At 43.7% G+C, this 21,809-nt stretch overlaps 1 protein-coding gene across 2 annotated transcripts in view; it reads right to left on the reverse strand.

The window, feature by feature from the left end:
- Positions 1–5,093: 5,093 nt before the first annotated feature.
- Positions 5,094–21,809, reverse strand: part of WDR59 (WD repeat domain 59) — a 69,162-nt gene continuing 52,446 nt past the window's right edge. For both annotated transcript variants that reach the window (XM_081108088.1, XM_081108087.1), the window contains 8 exons: positions 17,710–17,843; positions 16,311–16,392; positions 14,551–14,663; positions 13,032–13,182; positions 12,864–12,936; positions 11,818–11,944; positions 11,520–11,662; positions 5,094–6,882 (listed from right to left, as the gene is read on the reverse strand). In XM_081108088.1, coding sequence (XP_080964214.1) covers positions 6,647–6,882; positions 11,520–11,662; positions 11,818–11,944; positions 12,864–12,936; positions 13,032–13,182; positions 14,551–14,663; positions 16,311–16,392; positions 17,710–17,843 — 1,059 coding nt within the window. In that variant the 3' untranslated portion in view covers positions 5,094–6,646. The remainder of the gene's footprint in view (positions 6,883–11,519; positions 11,663–11,817; positions 11,945–12,863; positions 12,937–13,031; positions 13,183–14,550; positions 14,664–16,310; positions 16,393–17,709; positions 17,844–21,809) is intronic.

The raw sequence follows: 21,809 nt of genomic DNA on the forward strand, positions 1-21,809 counted from the left end.
TCACTATTATTCAAGGAAAGAAAATTCACTACAGCAACCCAAGTGTGAGGCTCTAGTTTCCCTGCTTGTTAGGTAAGGGAGAGCACGCCAGTAGTAATTCTTCCGGAGGAGGGAGAAGTCATGGGCCTTGGTACACGTGTTAGGGGCTGACTGCGCTAATTAAGGATTGAATCTTGCCTCCTAGTGAAGAAAACCAGAATATGTCACTTCAAAACAGCCCTCTTTCACATGACAATTATTTTGAGCCAAAGGCAATTAATCAGCAGCAAACATAGGGGAAGCTCTCTGCTCTCCCCTAAAAGCAGGACATACATTTACAAAGGTGTCCCTCCTCTCCTCTCTGCCAGAAAGGACAAAGGTTAATCACTCTTATCAGTCTGGAGATGGCACCAGAGGAATCTAGTTAACAAACTTCACTAACTAGCTTTTACCTACCATTAGTTTCTCATATATTTGCCTCCCCAGATATGCTGCCCCAAAGGACTCAAGGTCCCTTTTCTTTATCTTGTCATGTCTCTAAAGATGTACTGTTCTTTGTGGAGGATGCTATGGATAAGCCTGACTTCTAAGCCACCTATGGGAGTTACTCATCTCTACGTTACTCACTGCACAAGTTCAAAAACTTGTGTTTTATTTTTCTCTTGTTATTCTGTCTTTTGTCCATCTAATTTACAAGGCCACAGCTGGAGAACCTAAGATGGGCAGAGGAACTGATTTTTCCTCCCCCACACTGGATGGGACAGAATGGGTCCCCAAGCCCCACTGATCATTAGTTTTCATTGAGGTCCAGAGCCAGTCTAGCCTGCCTGAGAGGATGCTCAACGTTCAGTTATTAATCAGAACCAATTGTGGCAAATCTCAGTGTCCCGCTCTTTTTAAAAATTAAACCTTTCTTAAATAATTATAGATTTACATGCATCTTTAAGAAATAATATAGAAACATCCTGGGTACCATTTGCCCCATCTCCTCCAGTGGTAACATTGCAAGGCTGCAGTTCTAGTACATTATCACACCCAGGGTTTGTTTCTACAGTTTAATTGATATACAAAAAGACCCCCACATATTTAATGTCTATGGGTTGATGAGTTTGGATATATGCATACACCGTGACACCATCACCACAATCAAGGTAATAACACACACCGTGACACCATCACCACAATCAAGGTAATAACACACACCGTGACACCATCACCACAATCAAGGTAATAACACCTCCAAAGTCTTATCACACCCAGGACATTGGCATGGATGCAACCCACCAATCTTATTCACATTCTTCAGGTTTTACTTGTACTGCTTTGTGGATGCGTATTTAGTTCCGTGCAATTTTATCACAGGCATAAAGGTGTATTCACTTCCACAATTAAGATACAAAACGTGTCCATCACCACAGGGATCTCTTCTGTTGCCCTTGTATGACCATGCCAGAAACTTGCCAAGTTTTGTGTAACTTATTTACAAGTGTAACCTTTATTTTTACCCTCTCCCTCCTCTCCAAAAAAATCAATAACATATTTTTTTAAAAATACCTCAAAAAGGCCCTGATCAGTTTGGCTCAGTGGATAAAGCGTCGGCCTGCGGACTGAAGGGTCCCAGGTTCGATTCCGGTCAAGGGCATGTACCTTGGTTGCGGGCACATCCCCAGTAGGAGGTGTGCAGAAGGCAGCTGATCGATGTTTCTCTCCACCGATGTTTCTAACTCTCTGTCCCTCTCCCTTCCTCTCTGTAAAAAAATCAATAAAATATATTTTTTTTAAAACAGCTCAAAAAGTTTAACTGAAAAACAAAAATAGTGATAAAAGTAGCAAACAACCCTTTGAATACATCCTAGATGTAAACAAGAACGTGGATTTCAGAGAAAACATAGAATATGACTGTGTTGGGACAAGTGAATCTGTAAGTGTAACCATGTGGAGTGTGTAACTGAAATGATTATAAATAGGAGGCATGATGATAAATACCTGAATCAGATTTCATTGGACTGGTTATCCACTTGCACCTATTCACCAGAGTGTAGTTTACAAAATTTTGTCAAATCATGGCTATTATTATTTCTAACAATACATGGCCTCTGTGGAAATCAATCAAGTGCTTTTAATATCAAGTGAAAAACACTATCACTACAAAGCAGTTTAACGATGAAGAAGAAACAGTATTGAATGTTGAGGTTAGGTTATTAGGAGCTCTTAAGAACGAACTATGTTGTAAATCGACGAGTATTTAAGTCTTCTCAAAACCTGATGATTTTCTTTACTTGTCAGAGAAAGGAACAGATGACATTATTACTGGGCATATCTTTAAAAGCAGAGCCAACTGCTGCAACAGAACAAAAGGGGATTGAGAATCCAATTATTGTTCTTTCAGCTTCTGAGAAATGTGCTCATTTTTTGCCCACTGGACAAAATGCTGAATGAGGTCTTCAGGGGAAATCTCTCCATCATTTATTATTCATGTTTGAATAAAAAATACCAAAAAATTTTATAATATTAAAATATCAAGGATATCAAGAGACTACAGACAGGAACACCAATTAGTGTTCAATAACCACCGAATATTTGCTTATAGTCTCAATGACCTGTAATAATGAGTTTGGAATTTTCCTACTTAACAGGCAAAGATTAATAATAAAAGAGTAAAAATTAAAATAGACCAGACATGGAACCTCACCTACCCTTTGCTATACATCATCAAGCTAAATATAAGGACACCTTGGTGAAAGATACGGTCTTGGTTGATGACTGACGTGATTGATTTAAACACTTCTGTTAATAGTGTTTTTATAAAAGATTTTTAAAATTTATTATTGCTTTTCAGAGAGAGAGGGAGGGAGAGAGAAACATCAATGTGACAGCGAAACATTCATCAGCTGGTCCCTGCATGCCCCCTACTAGGGACAGAGCCTGCAACCCAGGCATGGTAATTGAACTGGCAACCTTTAGGTGCACGGGATGACGCCCAACCAAGCCACACCATCCAGGGCTGTTAGTGATTTTTTAAAAATTAAAACTGGTGTTTTGTGTTGTGGGGAATATCCGTTATGCAGTTGGTAGATAATAAAAGACTGAGGAGACCTGGGCTCCTAGGCACACTGTTGGGGACCCACTGGACTCTGGCTCCTGCCTGCTCCCCAGCCTCAATTTTCAGCCCCAGCCCAAGCTCCACCTGTAAGAAACCACATACAGTGCCCCCAAATGCCACGCTTGCTGGTCCATCCTTGCCTTAGCCCTGCCCACCCTCGCCTTCCCGCTCTTCCCCACCTGAAGAACACTCACTCTTAAACTCGGCCAAAGCTGCCGTCCCTCTGCAATCTCCGCCCTCAGTGGGTTTACTCGGCCCTGCCCTGGAGGCCACCAGCACACTGCAGTGTAAGCATTTACGCAAACTCCTAAATTCCTACCAGAGTCTACACTCCAGCAGGGCAGAGACCACGTTCTCTATAGTCCCCTTGGTCCAAGTGCTCATCTCATGGCAAGTACTTGATGAATTAAATCATATGGACTGCCAATAGGGTAGATGTATTTCTCATTCTGATAAGGACAGAAAGTTTTAAGGAGAATGAGGAAACCGAGGTGTGTGTTTCCTCCCCTGGGGTCTACCCTTTGAGTGTGTGTATAAGACCCTACTGCCAGCTCCGACTCTGAGGAAGGTCTGAAACAGTAAGCCATACAGTAGAGGGTGTTATTTATAACCCTGTTTTCTGAACTATTTTTCCACCACTAGCAAAATCAATCTTCTAAGAAATTGTTCTGTTGCGTAGAGACCATCAATGAGCTTCCTGACCCGTCAGCATTGGTGTTCTAACAAAATGAATGACTCCTGTCTTTCCCTCAAGTTCCCGCTGCAGTAAGCCACTGAAAAGGAACCAGCTTTCTGCTAAATCCTGCCAGCCGCCTAGGGAATCACTGAAAAAAGGAGAGCAACTCCCAAGCATGTGAACTCGGCATCTTCAGATAGGCTGCATTTTTATATCAGATAAAATTTTTAAAAACTTAAAGTAACATTGAGTCTATCTATGTGGCATTACCAAGGAAAGCATTACACCACTTTTGTTTTATGAGGGCTCGAGGACAGGGGAACAAAATCCAGCTGGTAGGTTACCCGGAAGGCTCACCCCTTCCACCATTCTTTTTATTATTTATTGTTTTTGTTGTTTAAGAGAGGGAGAGAGAGAAACATCAATGTGAGAGTGAAACATCAATCAGCTGCCTCCTGTATGCCCCTTACTGGGGGTTAAACCCGAAACCTGGGTATGTACCCTGACCAAGAATCGAACCTGCAACCTTTCCATGCATGGGATGATGCCAAAAAACTGAGCCACACTGGCCAGGGCTCTTCCCACGCAACTTCTTGTTTCTGGTGCTCAAATAAGGCTGCTTGCCCTGTTTTCTTTGCCAAGCTCAAGAGTACTTTGGAACAGCTTGTATTATTTTTTTAAACAACAAACAAACAAACAAAAAAGGACTTAGGACCTTGTAATAATCTATTCTGAGACAAAGAGAACTCTGCCCACAGCCAGCACCCAGACCAATGTGTTTCCAAGAGTGAATATTTTTTAAATATTAGATTTTTGTTCCTATAACTCAGAAATTCAAAAGGAATACATATATTGAAAGAAGACATTATGTAATGTTTTAAACTTTAAAGTTCTTAATACCCATGATTAAGGTTTTTCAGTATAGAAGGCGAGGTTCCTGTAACAATACACACATCTAATTGTTGATGGGGTCAGACGGGGACAGATCTTTACATCAGCCTGAACGGCGGGGAACAGGGAAGGACTGTTCTCTGCAAACGGTGTGACGTCACTGAGAAACACAACAGACCCTTTCCTCAGTAAATCAGTCAACCTGCTCTGCGATCACCATGACAGCAGCGTCCACACACACAGGGAAAGGCAAAGAGTGAACAAATTCCGATTTCCTTGGTTGCCTCCTTTACAGCCCCCAGTGTGCGTGCTGCAACTCGTAACTCAGGTCACTCTACGCAGGCAATGGCGTCGGACCTCAGATCAGAGCCCAGAGTTAAAGCTCTGCTCTCACTGAAAAGGACCTAGGCTTTTCTTTTTTAAAAAATTTTTTTTAATGTTTTTAATTGATTTTTAGAGCACGTGGAAGGGGGAGAGAAAGAGAGAAACATTGATGTGAGAGAGAAATATCGATCAGTTGTCTCCCGAATGCACCAGAAATGAACCCACAAGCTGGGTATGTGCCCTGACTGGGAATCGAACCGATGACCTTTTGGTCCATGAGCCACACCAGCCAGGGCAAGGACCGAGGCTTTTCTAACCCAGTAACACACGGGACAAAGTATAAACATCCAAAACAGTGTTTTAAAAATGTTTTGACCATATGCTTCAGTAAAAAAATGCATTTACATTGTGATCTACTACTACACATGTGCAGAGTGTGCATATATACTTGTAAATAAGTTACACAAAACAATATTGGCCCTAACTAGTGTGGAAATTCTGATCATTTTTCTTCTACTCTATTTCATTTTTTAATGCTGTTTTTTATCCACTTAATTGATTTCACAGTCCATTAATGAGTCCTGACCTGTAGTTTAAAACACAATGATGTACAACACATATAGCTATATTTCTTAAGCTAATCAATTTGAAATGGTAGAATTCTAAGAAACAAATATAAATTTCAGTAGCAATATAAAAAAGATTTCTTTTTCCTGCATGTATGAAATGCGAAGCGTTGAAAATGGTTCTGAAGAACTGAGTCATAACCGGTCGGCACACAGATAAACGCGGGGCGAAGTGTGCGAAGGAGAGTGAAGGCACTTACCGGAGCTCAGCCCGCCTGCACGCGGCAATGGAGACTGTTACCTCAGTGCTGCGATGCCGCCTCATTTTCCATTTGCTAGAAGAAATGATTAAAAGACGCTTGGGGTGGGGAAGAACCTTAAATGTCAGATTCTATTTTCTCCTGCCAGATGACAAAAGTACATCAGCATTTCCTTTGAAAATCTGAGCACTGGCTTTGTTCCTATCCAAGAGTTAACCTCAATTAGAAGTTGGGTAAAAATAAAGATTCACTAGGTCATTGTTCAACTTCCTCTGTCTCTTTTTTTGAAACAATTACTAGAATTTTATTAGCCACGGGGAGCAACTGGAAGAGAAATAATGAATAAAAAATACATCTTAAGAATCCTTAAGTACATCATATATTCATAATTTAAGTATTATATTTTAAACCGCAACCCACCAGTTCATGAAATGTACCAACTTATGTCAGAGGTCATTGCCAACTAAATTCCTGCCTGCTGTCCTTTGGCTCGAGACTGTCCCTTGCGTCTGACCTTGGCTCTGTGAAGGCATCAGAAAGGACGCTCGCTGCCCAGGGGTTAAGGATAACACCTTACAAGTCAACACGGCTCTGGAGGCAGGTGCTTGTCTCCCAGAAAACTTCCACTTGGCCTCACAGCTCTGCACGCCTGCCCTCACCCACCTCGAGCAACATCCATGCCACCAGCGGCCAAACGGAAGAGAGGACCAGCGGTGCTGGGCGGTCCGGGAGGGGCACACCCCCGTCTAGGGAGGAATGGGTGCTCAGCCTCGCTCCTGGCAGAGAGCTTGTCGCCGGCACTCATGGGGTCCTCTGGGATGTCCGACAATTCCCACGGTCTGTGAGCTCAGAAAGTGCTTTCAAGCAGGCAGTGACACCCACACCCGGTGGGACACACCTCCTGGGTCCGGAACCACTCCATCATGTGGCTGGTGTGTCCCCCGTGCCCGCAGGTCAGGCAGAAATTGGACGATCCCCGAACCGCCACGTGGCAGATGGCGCACTGGAACGTGAAGCCCTTGCAGATGGTGCACTGCGTGCCGCGGACCTCGCTCCGGCAGTGGCTGCAGTACACGCCGAACTCTGGAAACGGTCAGAGATGGCCAGAACGAGACAGCGTCAGTTCAGTTCTGCGAAAGCAAACTGGGCACTGTGAGCTAAGGAAGATGCGTACATCTTAGGTCTCTGTAGGAGCCTATCAGACCAATGATTTCAATTTTCTTTTTTCTCCTCTTAGTATGTTTTTAAATTGATCTTAAAGAAAAAGGATGGGAGAGGGAGAGAGAGAACCACTGATAAGAGATAATCATCAACCAGCTGTCTCCTGCAGGCCCCCTACTGGGGACCGAACTCGAAACCCGGGCATGTGCCCTGACGGGGAATCGAACCAGTGACCTCTTGGTGCACAGGACGACGCCCAACAACTGAGCCACACTGGCCAGGGCTAGGCCAATGATTTTCCATCTTTACGATTGCAGTGTTATAAAGAGGAGCTGCTGTCACTCAGGTGGCAGGGTGTGGGCCGAGGGGCAGCAGGTGCCTGGCTCTCGCAGGTCCTGGTCCAACCCCCGGTGCCTGTAGCTGTGGTGGCTGTTGTGTCTCATTCCCCTCCCCACCCCCAACAGCTGCAGATTAATAAACTGTGTGTTAATAAACTGATTCTTGGCACTATCCTTGGTGCCTCCAAAATCCACGCCACCAACCTTCTGCACATCTGACCTCTCAGGTGGCTGCCCTCTCACCTCTAGTCTACCACCATCACTTTCACTTTCGTTCCATCTGCCCCCCTCTAGCTGCAATCTCCCCTGAGGTCAGCCTGAATGACAGTCCAAATTTATAATCACTTTGTGGCAAATATCCTCAGCTCCTTTGCTTCTCTCCCTCCACGGCAGCACCTCAGCCCTGGCTGAGCCCGATCAGCTGCCCACTCCACATCTGCCCCGAGCGGTCCTGCGAGTGGTCCCGCGAGAAGGCCACCATCATGATGTGTCTGTGCAGGGCTCTGACTCGGTTTCTCTTCCACTCCCTAGGTGGCTACTTCACACCTCGCCACATTCCAAAAACGCCTCCCTCACACCTCTGCTCCCATCACCTGGGCCTCTTCTCTCACTTCCCTGAGAAAACAAAGCCCCTTCATCCCTCTGCCAGCAAGTCCTCCAGTCTCCCCAGGGTTGTCCCCTTGTCCTGCTTCCTACAACAGAAGAGGGACCTTTCTTCCACCACAGCCAGTTCCTCTGCTTCCTGACCACCGGCAGTCATAAAAAGCACCAATAAATAATCTTTAAATACACGGTAACTTCGGCCGAAACCGGTTTGGCTCAGTGGATAGAGCGTCAGCCTGCGGACTGAAGGGTCCCGGGTTCAATTCCGGTCAAGGGCATGTACCTGGGTTGCGGGCACATCCCCGGTGGGGGATGTGCAGGAGGCGGCTGGTCGATGTTTCTCTCTCACCGATGTTTCTGACTCTCTGTCTCTCTCCCTTCCTCTCTGTGAAAAATCAATAAAATATATATTTAAAAAATAAAAGTTAAATAAATAAATAAATAAATACACGGTAACTTCGGAGAAAATTTTATGGCGGTCCTTGTTAGGTAAATTGTGAGCCAAGTTAGACTGGTTTGACAATTGCTCTGGGCCATCGTTAATCTCTCCTTGATATACTTTCATGTATTTAGATGCTCTGAAAAATATATTGCCCAAAGAGCCTTTTGTGTCTTTGCATTTCTTCAAGTACACACACCAAAATAATCCATGTTAAAATAATCTGTGTTATTTAGTATCTACAGCTATCTATTATTTGTTCTACTTCTTTTTTAAATTGAAACTAGATACACATGCACAACACTATCGCCAAAGCCAGCATTCCCTTCCACCCCCAACACTCCCGAGGAAAATCCTTCCAACCCATTTCACTCTTTCTTTTGTTTTTACCTCCCTATCTCTAAACACCGCTGGTTATGAAGCTACTTCTTAATGTTCATATTTAAGCATTACTTATGACCTTCCACAGTGGGAGCTCTCTTTCACTCCCCAGTCTCCCCAACCACACGCACACACCACCTGTCCCTCATCTTTCCCAGGCAGTTCCATTACCATTTGCTTGGATCACTATTCTGTTTTTACATGATTTATCTAGGTGAACATTATTCAAGTCATGACTTTTCCTTCTTCACATTTTACTTCTCCTGGAGTTAGTAACTGTCTTGTTTCATTCATTTGCTTAGTTTGCTATGTACTTATCAATAATTCATCTCTACTCTCTCCCTTAAATATCTGAATCTTCTATAAATATACTGAACTACACTAGATATTTTTTTCAGTTTTCTCTTCTTGGAGACAACACTCCGGAAGCTCCAACCTGGACTGGTCTACCTCTGGTCCGCCACGACCATCTCCCTCCACTGTCTTTCTGACTTCCTGGTTTCCTGGACTGAATCTATCCCTCCTCCTTAGATTGGCTGAACGTTCATTCTCACACTTGACTGCTAACTTGGGTACAGAATCGAGGTTAGAAATCATGTTCTTGAGACTTCTGAAGGTACTGCTGCAGTGTCAGCGAGTTTCCAGTATCTAGTTCACTGCTCCTGAAGTGTCCCTTGCATGTAACCTGTTTTCTCTCTCTGGAAGCTCCAGGGGTCTTCTCTTTATCCAGACTTTCTTCATTCATTATGTGAGGTGCTTGGCAGGCCCTCTCAATCTGGAAATGCATTTACCTTCTCTGAAGAATGAACTTCCAGTTTTCTGCTGGAGTAAAGCAGGGACCTGGGACCCTACAAAAGCCACAAAACAATCCTCCAGTTTTTAATTTCCCCTTCGTGCTGCTTCTAGAGGCACCGGGTACACTCATTCCTGAGCCATTTGGAGGTTCTGCCCTGTATCTTACTGTTCTCCTGCCTGCCAGTTTGGGGTTCAGCTTTCTCTGTCCCTATAAAATCTCTACCACTAACCAACCTGCCTCCCAGGTCACAAGTTTTCTTGCCAACATGACGTCTTGCATGGTTATGCCTTTTCAGAAAAGCTCCATATAGACTCTTTCAGGAGAGAAGAAATCAGCGTGTGTTCAGTCCACTCTCTTTGGCAGTCTTCCATTTCACCCTTTAAAAAAACAGCTCTTCTCTCAGCTTCTTTTGTGCCAGTCTTGCTCACTGGTATCTCATTCTAAGTCCTTGTTTCTGGTTCTTCCTCCAAGACTCAAGCTCCATGTACCAGTTTCCTCTCCAGGCCTGGAGTGGGTGGGCTCTCTCATTTGCTCTCCCATCCTCTTCCTGCCCACCCACCAGCTCCCAGGTAAATGCCCCCATTCGCACAGCTTCAATCCCTACCACTGATATGCTGAAGATCCCCAAGTTCCTGTTTCTAGCTGCAGTCTCTCCTTTGAGCTCCAGACTCACACCCACCTGCCTACATGACTGCTATAGTCTGATATCTCACACCTCATCTCCGACTCTCCCCAGCTGAGCTCTCAATTTTCTTCCCGTCTTTTCTATCTTAGAATATGGCACCACCATCTATCTACCCAGCTGCTTAAGCTGAACACCTAGGAATCATCCAAGCTTTGTCTCTTTTCCTCAATCCACGTCCAGCTGGTTTGTAAGTCATAATTAGTCTACCTCTAACATATATTTTTAATCCACCCATCTCTCCCCACTGCCATCGATATCACCGCTAGACTGAGCTGCTGGTCTCTCTTTAACTACTTGAACAGTCTTCCTATCTCCTCCAATCCTTTCCTCAGGTAACAGCCAAAGTGACCCTCTTAAAATGGAAACCAGAGCAAGGAACTTGCATGTTTGTTTTTTTACTTCAGAAGGCAGAGGAAGAGAGAGATAGAAACGTCAATGATAAGAGAAAATCATTGATCTGCTGGGCCTCCGGCACTCCCCACACTGGGGATCACGCCCACAACCCGGGCATATGCCTTGACTGGGAAGTGAACCATGACCTCCAGGTTCATAGGTCAATGCTCAACCACTGAGCCATGCCAGCTGGGCAAGTAATTTACTTCTTAATGCCCTCTGAAGTTTACCATTGAACTCAGAATACAATCCAAATTCTTTACTTACAAGTTCCTAATTATCCTACTAATCTTACTTTATATGTAAATAGAGTGTATTTTATAATCATAATCTAATTATCAATCTCATTTTAACTTTATACCACTCTTCTCAACACTGTGTTCTAGCCACACTGGGCTCCCTTCACTCATTCAAAATAACAAGTCATTTCTCCCAGCACGGCGCTCCTCTAGCTGCCTCTCCACATATCGCTCCTTATTCTTCAGTCCTCAGCTCCTCAGAAAGGCCTTCACAATACACTTCATCACAGCTTCAAAAATCCTCCCTCCCTCTCTCCCTGCCCCAACGGCCTTTCTGTTTGCTGTTATATACTGATCACAATGTTTAATTACTTAATTCTTCTCCCCCACTAGTCTGTGAGTTCCATGAGAAGGAATGTGTTAGCACTGTGCCTAAGAGGAGTTTTATTCTGACTTCCAATCAATATCTGAGTATTGCATAGAAAACTACTTCTACTACAATAAAAATTTACTCTTGTCATGAAATGTAAGGCTTTTCAGAAGCTTAAAATAGACTCAAAATGCTTCAGCAATGTCTGTTTATCAACGAGAAACTAAAACGTCATTTCAGGTCTTACGTTATGGATAAATTAAATCAAAGAAGTTTTCAGATAATGACAGGAAGAGAAAAAAAATGCATATTCACCGATCCCTTTGTGAGGGTCAGGGGGACAGGAGACAAACTTCAGCACTTCCGCTCGCTTCTCTCTCAGACCCCAGCGATAGAGGATTTCTCCATAGCATTTCTTAAAGTCATCGAACTGCTGGGTATTAGCAGGATCCAGGAGCCTGGAAAAAATTCAAAAGATTTCCTGTCAGTTCCTTGCAGAAAAAAATGAGCTTAATACCAAATGGCACTTTATATACCTTTCTTAACGCAAGAGCCCTGCTTCGGGAGAAGCCAAGCACTGTGCAGCCACCCCTCGCACTGGGAAGGCCGTTACCTTTTGTTCTTATCATGCTGGTCACGCTCTCGCTCACGAGGATCACTGTAGGTCAGACTCCCGAAGCGGATTTCTTCTGGTGAAGACTCTCCCCAAGGTGAAGATACGTGTTCTATCTCTCTCCCCGCTGAAGAAAATCAAATGGGAAGGGAAGGTGCAAGTCAGAGAAGGCATGGAAAATGTCTAAAAACTCTCATAAATTCCCCCGAAGAAAAAGAAGCTAAGTTGAAGATCCTGAGAAATATAATTAAACAGACTCTTTCCTAGCCTTACCGTTTTGTCTTGGTGCTACTTCGTAGCCTCATAAGTACACATGTAACGATTAAGCAACCTACAGTACAGTGATATAGTAGCATATAATGACGTTTGTAATGACATGAGAAAAGCTCATGATGAGATTAAAAGCAGAACTCAAAATCACACATACAGAATGGCCCCTCCTACACCCCACGTACACAACGATTGGAAGAACATTTTCTGGAATGTTAACAGATGTTATTTCTAGGTGGGGCAATCAATGACTACTATTTTCTACTCCAATACTTTTGTTTTTTCTTCACTGTGCATGTATTACTTTTATAATCAAGAAAATTAAGATAATCTTTTAAAAGAAATTTTAAAAACCCAGAAACCACAAATACACATCAAATAGGTCTTTATGGCCAGCTGGAATCGGGCTCGGTGTTATTCTCTGCATTGAAGAGGACACAGCAGGAAGTGGCAGATGACCGGGCACGTGTGATGGAGGAAGGACAGGGCTAGGTTTTGAGGGTGGACACTGGGAAGTCTCCCTGTCAGCTTCTCAAGGTCATGGGATGTAAAGCAACCCAGCAAGACACAAAGCCCTCCCAGAAACTGGCCTGTTCAAACATGAGGTCCAGGCCTTGCTGACTACAGTATCGCCATCATAGGAAAGACAAAGAAAAATGAGAAACACAAGAAAACAGAGACTATTCATCAACTAAAGATTACATGTTATTAACAATTCACACGCAGCTCTTGGAGAACTAAACACTCAGCGTGGGCTAAGTCGGGTTCGTACCAACCTATGTTCCAGCCACCAGTGTTGAGCCCTGGGTCTGACATGCTCGAGCAGGAACCAGAGGAGGTGAAGCTGGGCTGCAGAACAAACAGGAGCGGCATCAGAACACCACCCCCCATGAAGGTTTACCTTTAGGAAACGCCAGACACAAACCAGAAAACCACAAGCTTACATATCGACTATGGGACACCACCAGATTAGATGAACGACTGGGAAAAGGCCCAAAAGGGTTTGGTATCCCCTGAGGCCGAGACTGGGCTTCGAACACACTGCAGAGCATGGCCAGCGTCTGCACATCCCGGAGCTGACAGTAATGAGCCAACCTGGAGAGGAAGAGGTGAGAGGAGAGAAAACAAGTCAAGAGGAGAATGGAGGAAGGATGCTAGCACAATCATGGTGGTTGTTGCCGTAGGAATAGGGAAGAGAGGATGCTCAATTCCTCCTCAAAAACCCTTGTCAGGTACCAGGGCTTTCTATAGATCCAGAGGCTTGATCTACTTTGAGTTTGGCTAAATCTGCTTTGGAATAAAATATATCAAAGTATTACAGATGACCTAGAATACTAATCTGAAAGCTTCTGGCTGGCACCAGGCACGGGCTCGGACTGGAACAAAGCTTCTCCAAGAACTAAGCAGACTAATCTGACACCTGAGTGAGGCCATCCTTTCGGCCTCCCAACTCCAGGGCAGAACCCTGCTTTCTGGGGGTTCCTCGAAACTTCGTTCACGTAACCTACGGCTATGTGAAGTTGCTTTGAGAACACCCCACCCCACAGTATGGTGAGCAGGCAATCGACTCAGGAGGGGGATTAGGAAAGTGAGCTCTTAAATAAGAACAACAAGGAATAGCTTCACTTGTAGGTATCATATCCCCTTTGCCCCTTTTAGGACCACTATGCTAGAATGTGAGGTAGGGACCGGGAGGTCTTGGCCTTTTCGATGGAATAATGTTGGTACTTTCCTACCGAGCAATGTCTAATATCTTTTAAGGTGTTTCATGCTCACTCTCTTAAGTGAGCCTTACAGGAAGTGTGTAGAGCAAGCATTGTCATCCCTGCATTACTCGGAGGCAACTTAAGTGTGAGCACATGTTGTCCCAAGTCTGGCCTCAACCAGTAACTAAGCAAACCTTCCCCTGAAAAAAAGCAGAGATTTTCTGCTTCTCTCTCAGGACCTGGGCCTCATTGTTACGGAGATCCAAGAGGCTTACCTGGTTGTAAATCATTTTGCATATTTTATTTCCAGTATGCCATATTTCAGGGCAATAAATCAAAACAAATTCAATGTTTTCCTAAACTGTCTAACGGTGAAAGCATCGTGGCTTCTGGAAGACAGGAAACCCACTGTGCAATTCTTTAACCTGTCCTCAGGGGCAAAGCGCCACAGCACCCACGAAACTGACCATCGCAGGAGCTCAAACTCCTGTGTTCAGGCTGACGTGACTTATGGACTTAAGCTTCAAAAGGACTCATGAGTCTCAAGTCCTTGTTAGAGATGACAAATACTGCCTAGTTCCTTCTGCCATAAAAAGTTAGCTGGCACAGAAATATTGCAGCACAAAAAGGAGAGCTCTCGCTTCCACCTCTCACTCCTCGGGCCTCTGCACTTTCCTCTTAGACAACAACTTTGAAAGTGTTGACAGACCTAAAGTTTACATCACTCTTTTCCTCACTTTCAGCTTTCAAAACCTACAGTGACTCCAGCAGCTGCCGCCCGAATGGATGCCGAGCCCAGGGTGTTTCCAAATCTGGATCAGACTTCGGACCAAGGCAAAGATCTGTAGCTACTGTAGCCAGCGACCAAACCTGGACAAATCAAGACAAACACCCAAACTCAGACTGGTGAGGACAGGAACAGGAAGCATGAGAGAATCCCATCTCTCCTCCCCATACATCAAGCCCTTGCTCCTCTGAGAGCTGCAAAGCTGAAAGCTTATTGAAACACAGAATTGTAGGCCAGTGTGGCTCAGTGGTTGAGTGTCAACCTATGACCAAGAAGTCCCGGTTTGGTCCCGGTTAGGGCACAAGCCCAGGTTGTGGGCTCAATCCCTAGTGGGGGATGTGCAGGAGGCAACCAATCAATGATTCTCTCTCATCATTCATTGATGTTTCTGTCTCTCTCTCTCCCTCTCCCTGCCTCTCTGAAATCAATAAAAATATTTTTTTAAAAACACACTTTAGAAAGTAATTTTGCCTCAGAGAATTTTTTCCAGAACATGAACATTGGGTCTGCCTTAGCATTGCATTTACCAATCTTCCCACCAACCCTATGAGGTAATTATTCTTATGGTTCCCATTTCACATATCCAGGGTGGGACAAAAGTGGTTTACAGTTGTTCGTATGGAAAATTATACAATAATTAATAAATAATACAAGAATAAACTGTGTTTCACATACTCACAACTATAAAATTACTTTTACCCCACCAAGATACAGAGGCTGAGAGAGTCTGGGATCACACCACTAGGGTGCTGAGTCACACCTGTGCATCCTGTTAAACATTCCACAATATTTCTACTGCTTTTTTTGGCTTCTTAGTATTCACGGGACTTTAGGTGGCTAGGTTCTTAGAGAAATAGATCATATTGACCTAACAGGGTGTGGGCAAAAACTTTACAGTATTTATTAGGAGACAAATGGAAATCCTAGGGGTTTTCTACAAATAGAAATAAAGGGAAGCCTTAGTTCGGGTCATTTGGAGGGTTATAAGGGAAAAAAACTAAGTGGACAGGACAACAGCTAGTAGTTTCCATTGCTCAATCTAATCCTCGCACTAAAGAATAAAGGTGCAATAGAGAGAGAGGGGATTAGTGGTTGCCTCGGGCTGGGTGCGGAAGAAGGATTGTGAGCTAGGGTAATGAAAATATTCTGAAAGTATCTGTGGTGATGCTTGCAAAACCCTGTGACTATACTAAAGGCCATTAGATAGTACATTTTAAATGGGTGAATCGCATGGTATATATTCTCTATAAAGCTGCTAAAAACAATCAAGGAGCAGCTTGCTTTAATATACAGATGTGTTCCTGCAAAAATGAAGATTTAAATTTTTGTAAGACCACATCATATTTTAAAACTAAACCTGTCTATTCTAAAGGAATGTTTTTGTAAACATTTTAAGAAATGAAGCATTTTTTAAAGTAAAAAGGAAACAGAATTGAGAATACAAATGGTAAAGATACAGATACCTAAATTTGGTGTGCAACCATCACCATGGTACTAAAATAGAAAAGAGATGCAATAAAAAATAGTAAAAGCTTTAGGATCCTTTCAACTAAGCTCTATTAAGAAAAGCATCCAAGGGATTTAGAAAGCTACTTTGTCCTGTAATTTGGCAAAGAAAATGAATAATAGGAGTCACACCTTGAAATGTCACTAAACCACAACTAAAAAGTGAAGACACCCTGCTTGGGGGGGGGCGGGGATCCAGATGCCAGCAAAAGGGATGGACATACCTGGACAAGATCCTTCCTTCCAACAAGCAAGGCAGAAGTGGCGTTCTTCTGACACGTTTCTTGAATATCATTTACATTTAATCTGAAATGTAAAAAGAATGAGAGTTTCTTTCTGATCTAATTTCCTAAATCAATTACTCCTTGTTTAATAAACAGACTGAAAACTGCCTCTTTGGTTGTCACTAGAAATGCTTTCTTTGTATTGACCTAGAGATCCCTTGTATGTAAGAAGAAAATGCTTAGCTAGCAGCTGATGTTATGCTGTGGGCTCAGGCTTGGGGAAGGTGAAATCGCTCACCTCTTTGAAGCCAGAAGAGGAGGCCAGACTCAAAAATCAATCTGCTGGCCCAGCCAGGTGGCTCTGTGGTTAGAGCATGGTCCCATACGCCAAGGTTGCGGGTCAATCCCTGGTCAGGGCACATACAGTAACCAACCAATGAATGCGTAGATAAGTGGGACAACAAATCTCTCCCTCTCTTTCTCAAGTCAGTGACAAAAACAAAAAACAAAACACTGATTGCTAACCTGCTTAGCTGTGAAGTTCCCCAGACTTGAGAGTTGAATAAAAATGGACTGAAATAGATACAACACTGTAGTTTCTAACACAGACAGTGGTATGCTGTGCACATACTACAAAATGAGTATTTTTGTCGTGTGTCCAGGCTCAGGAAGAAGGGGAAGCAGAGGCCGGCCTCTGTATGCTTGTCACTCACCTCCCACTTCCCTTCAGCCAAAGTGGCTCCGCTTCATCTGTTTTCCTGATTGGGCCTGGGAGGCAGAATTCTGAGACTGCTCTCGAGATTTCTGCCCCTGGTATAAGTACCTGTTATAAGCTCCTCCCTTTAAATGGGGTGAGACCAGTGAATACTGATGGGATGTCACTCGCATGAATAGGTTATTGTTAATCAATTCACTCTGAATTTGTCAAAAGGGAGATTATCCTGAGTGAGCCTGACCTACTCAGGTGACACCTCAGAAAGAAGGTGAAGTGACAGTGAGACACTCCTGCTGGTCTCGAACATTCGCCTCACTTAATGGCTGCAAGAAACCGAATTCTGTGACAACCTGCATGAGCCGGGAAGAGGACCTGAGCACAGATAGGCACACCGCCTGGTCCACTCCATGATTTCAGCCTGGTGAGACCTGGGCAAGGACCCAGCTATGCCACGCCTAGGCTCCTGACCCAGGGAAACTGTGAGGTAATAAGTGTATGTTGTTTTAAGCCACTAAGTTTGCCGTAATTTGTTATGCAATAATAGAAAGCTAATATACTGGGCGACTCCTAAAACTGCTTTTGAAGAAAGGGTTCCAAAACTTAAAAAAAAAGGGGGCGGGGGGTAGGACCTTTGATAATCATGACTAAATGATAGGCATGGCACACTTAAAACCTTGAACTTACATGTACAGCTCTCCCAGTGACTTGTGAACAGGAAGGAGGCACGCAATATCCTGGATGACAACTTTCCCAGCAGCCTTGATTGGTCGGTTGCCAGAGTCCGATCCCTCGCGCTTGCTTTTCCATCTCCTTGATTTCTGGGGGAGATGACAAGGTGTCACTAATGGGGACTTTGCTGAGTGGAAGCCTACAGTTGCAGAGCACATCATAGTTGGGTCATTGGTAATTTGCAGAGACTTTGCATTACAACATCATGCCCACAATTATATGAATCAGCATCTATAGGAAATGAAAGGATAACAAAGGGCATTGAGCTCTTGGTCCAAAATCCTAACCACAGAACAAGCACCTACTGGAGAGCTGTGCTCAAAAACAGACAGGATTTTGAAAATAAGGAAGAAAAAGAACAGCAGGTAAGTAAGTTAGTAAAGACCACAAAAATGTGGGAAAAGAGCAACTTTTAAGGCTGGGTTCAGCCCTAGGTTCAAAGTTTTTTTCCCCTTCTTAGAGAGTTTTAATAGGATTTGTTGAGAATTTAATCCAGGAATAGCAGTGCGAGCTCTGCAAACTTTAATCTATGGCAGGCAGGCAGACAGAAAAACTTAGCAGCTCAAGGAGAATTACCTTGTTTTTCCTAGCAGACTTGAACTATTTCTAAAAGTGATCATTTTTAGAATGTCAAAAATACTTGAGCAGAGGGACTGAGTAATGGACAGGGAAGATCATGAACAACTATCTTATTTCCCCAGAGCCTCACTACAAATGGCTATGTAGGAGCCTGTCTGTGGGAAATGAGAGCTATCTGAGAAAATGGGAATTATTAGAGAGTAGCACCATCTGGTATCTTCAAAATGACAGCCTGCCACGGGAGTGATATTCTATTTTATGTTATTGCCAGAAATTAAAAAGGGGGCCACGAAAGTGACTCAACTAAGGAGGAAGGAGGGAGACGTATTTATTAACAAAGGGTACAAAAGGAGCCTTTCTGAAAGAGCCTGCAATTTGGAATCAGAAAACCAAGGTTTATTGGTCTTTTTGCCACAAGTACTGGTTCAAGGTGACCCTGGGCGAATTACTTATTTGCTGTGAATTTAGTCTCATGCCAGTCTCTTTTCATTCACTGATGGCTCAGGACGAGCTCTGTTGTTCCCATCTCCCAAGGTTAATATGGGTACAATGAAAAGTGAGTAAACACTCCGTAAATTCAAAGAGTACTATTTTAAAATCTGTAATTTTTATGAATGTGCATAAACCTTCAGAAATGTAATTAGATCATTTTTAGATTGCTCACAAATTCATTTTCCACAAGTGATTTTTATACAATCACCCTTCCATAAATTAGTCACAGTCTACATTCAGAGGTCTCTGAACCCTGATGGCCCATCTAATCCCCAAAGTTGCCCAATGCATGTAACTTCCTATGGGATTAGTAAGTGTTATGGAACCTACTAAATCCAGGACACCTGGACTTAGTTCATGGACGGTAAATGAAAAAGATTAGCTGAAATATTTGGATTGCTTATCATAATTGGTAAATACAGATGCTACATTATCAATTTGGACATTAGCCCATTTGCCCTTAAGAAGCAGTTCAGTTACTATTTACTATTTACCCATCCACAAGACAATACTCTGCAACACACGAGGAAGCTTAATCTATCATTGTGGGGTAGCCCTTCAATTCTCTGCTAGCCCTGGTTATTTTCAAAATTAGAACTGTGTGAGTGTTCACAAAAAGTGCTACCATTTTTAGCCACAAATATCCTGACGTGGGTGCAAGGGGAGAATGTGCTAAAGAGCAAACAACCTGTCTGGATGGACTGGAGCCAGGCAGTGTTAACCAACACAAGACGGTGTCGCCATGCCTGCCTCGCACTATGATGGGACTGGTTTTCACAGGGAGGGTGATTTGGCAGAGACAGGAACAGCACAATGTGGTTAGCCAGAAAAAGGAGGGTATAAGTACACCTACTCATTTCACTGTGATTTTCATCCAGGTTTCCAGGAGTTTAAAAATCCCAGGAAACGACAAACCCACAGGCCCCACAGGCCTCACATGAGATTTAAGGTACTGGATTGGAAGGAAGGGGGGGAGGGAGGAAATATCTACACTAAAAAGATTCAACAAGGTAGGAAGGATGATCCATCTAATTTGGTCCTCGGGTTGGTTAGAAGGCTTCTAAAACACTGTTCCAGACATCACTTTGATTCCTTATTATAAAGAGAAATGAGAAGCACTTGAAACACTGAGCAATGAACCAGCTCTGTTTAACTGAATCGGGGAAACAAATGGAAGCTCACGAGGGATGGTCCTACAGCTTTCAGACCACAGTGAAAACCACCACAATTTCCCTGCCTTTCTAAGATAACCCAATGAAAAGATAATATGAAGACCCATGTGCCCAAAGTGGTTCATTGGCAGATAGACTAGCTCATTTTAAAATATTTTTCCTAGCAGACTTGAATATTTCTAAAAGAGATCATTTTAGAACGTCAAAGAAACTTGTAGAGGGACATGGGCATTAGAAAGGGAAGATCATGAACAATTATCCTACTTCCTCAGAGCCTTGCCTACAAATGGCTACACAGGAGCCCGATGTGGAAAAAACATCTTAACTTGGGATTTAAAGGCTAGCCTGTCATGACTAACTTTAGCTCCTGCTACAACTGCTCCCACTATGCGAGCGAGAGCCTCACCACAGCTCTCTCACAAAGGGACTGTTGCCTCCACCACTCAAGGCCACACTCATAAGAGCTGAGCTTTGAACACAGGCCAGTCAGGCTGCTAAGCCCATATTTGTTAATCTGTTTTAGAGAGCATGACTTTAGATTAAAAAGGAAAAAAAAATTAAGTCCTGACTACTTGTTAATATGTAAATAGTTTAGTCCATTTTTAAATGGATCCATGTCTGCATGTAAGGAGATCAGCATCTGATTCTAATGAGGCCTAGCCAACACACCATCCTCTACAATTCCTCACTTCTAAAGCCACTTCTCCGCCAAGCACTGCAACTGTTGGACTAAGGCAGAGCAGCGAGCTGCAGATCCGCAGAGCAAGCAGCTTCTGGGGCTACACAGCTCGGCAGTGGGCATGCCAGGCTCAGACCCAGGTGCTGTATTTCAGGCCAGGTTCAAGGGCCTGCACCTCACGCCGTTTAATCACTGTCTGGACTTGTTAGGATAGGTATACAGTGGGGCCTTGATTTACGAGTTTAATTCGTTCTGTGACGGAACTTGTAACTCAAATTACTCGTATGTCAAATCAAAAAGTGAACGAGTGAGACACGTGATGCTGGGCTGATGTTGTGGCATTCACTATTACGTTCGCTGCACCAACGAGTGGTGGGGTATCTGAAGCTGGCTCGTAACCCGAATTTTAGCTCGCAACTCAAAGCAAAGAATCGGCTGAGAGACGGCTCATATCTCGAAAAACTCGTTAGTTGGGACACTCGTAAGTCAAGGCCCCACTGTATTCGTACAGAGGACTCAGAGTCCAATGAGCTATCTTAGGACTCTTCCCCCATTTGCAGTCTTGGGTCACAGAGATCTGTAGAAACAAACTAATATGAGTCATCAATAGGTACTTGATGAAAATGTAGACAGTCGTCTTGAACAACTACCTACAATTATCCTTCACTGAATTATAGAAATCACACTCTGTATTTCTGGAACTTCCCTGTCAACTTCTTGAGACACCAGGCTTCTAGGTGCTTCTCTGTTTGATCTGGTTGATGTGTAGGTGATGCTTTATGAAACCTCAAAAAGCTGCCTTGGAGCCTATAATAGGAGAAGCTTCCCCAACACAGGGCCACCTAATTATAGCTGTCACCAAGAATCACACTATGAAATCAATTATGGGACAGCAGTATTCATTCATTTAATCCAGAAAGGAATACTACAAAACATTATCAAAGATCTTTAACCAGTCACAAAAGTTTCTTTTTTTTGTTTTGTTAATCCTCACCCAGGGATATTTTTCCATTGATTTTTAGAGAGAGGGGAAGAGAGGGGGAGAGACAGAGAGAGAGAAACATCGATGCAAGATGTCTCTTTCACATGGATTGTTTGCCTCCTGCCAGCACCTGGACCAGGGCCGGGGATCG

The sequence above is a fragment of the Myotis nattereri genome (assembly GCF_964212035.1).
Source record: "Myotis nattereri genome assembly, chromosome: 15".
Taxonomy (NCBI): Eukaryota; Metazoa; Chordata; class Mammalia; order Chiroptera; family Vespertilionidae; genus Myotis; species Myotis nattereri.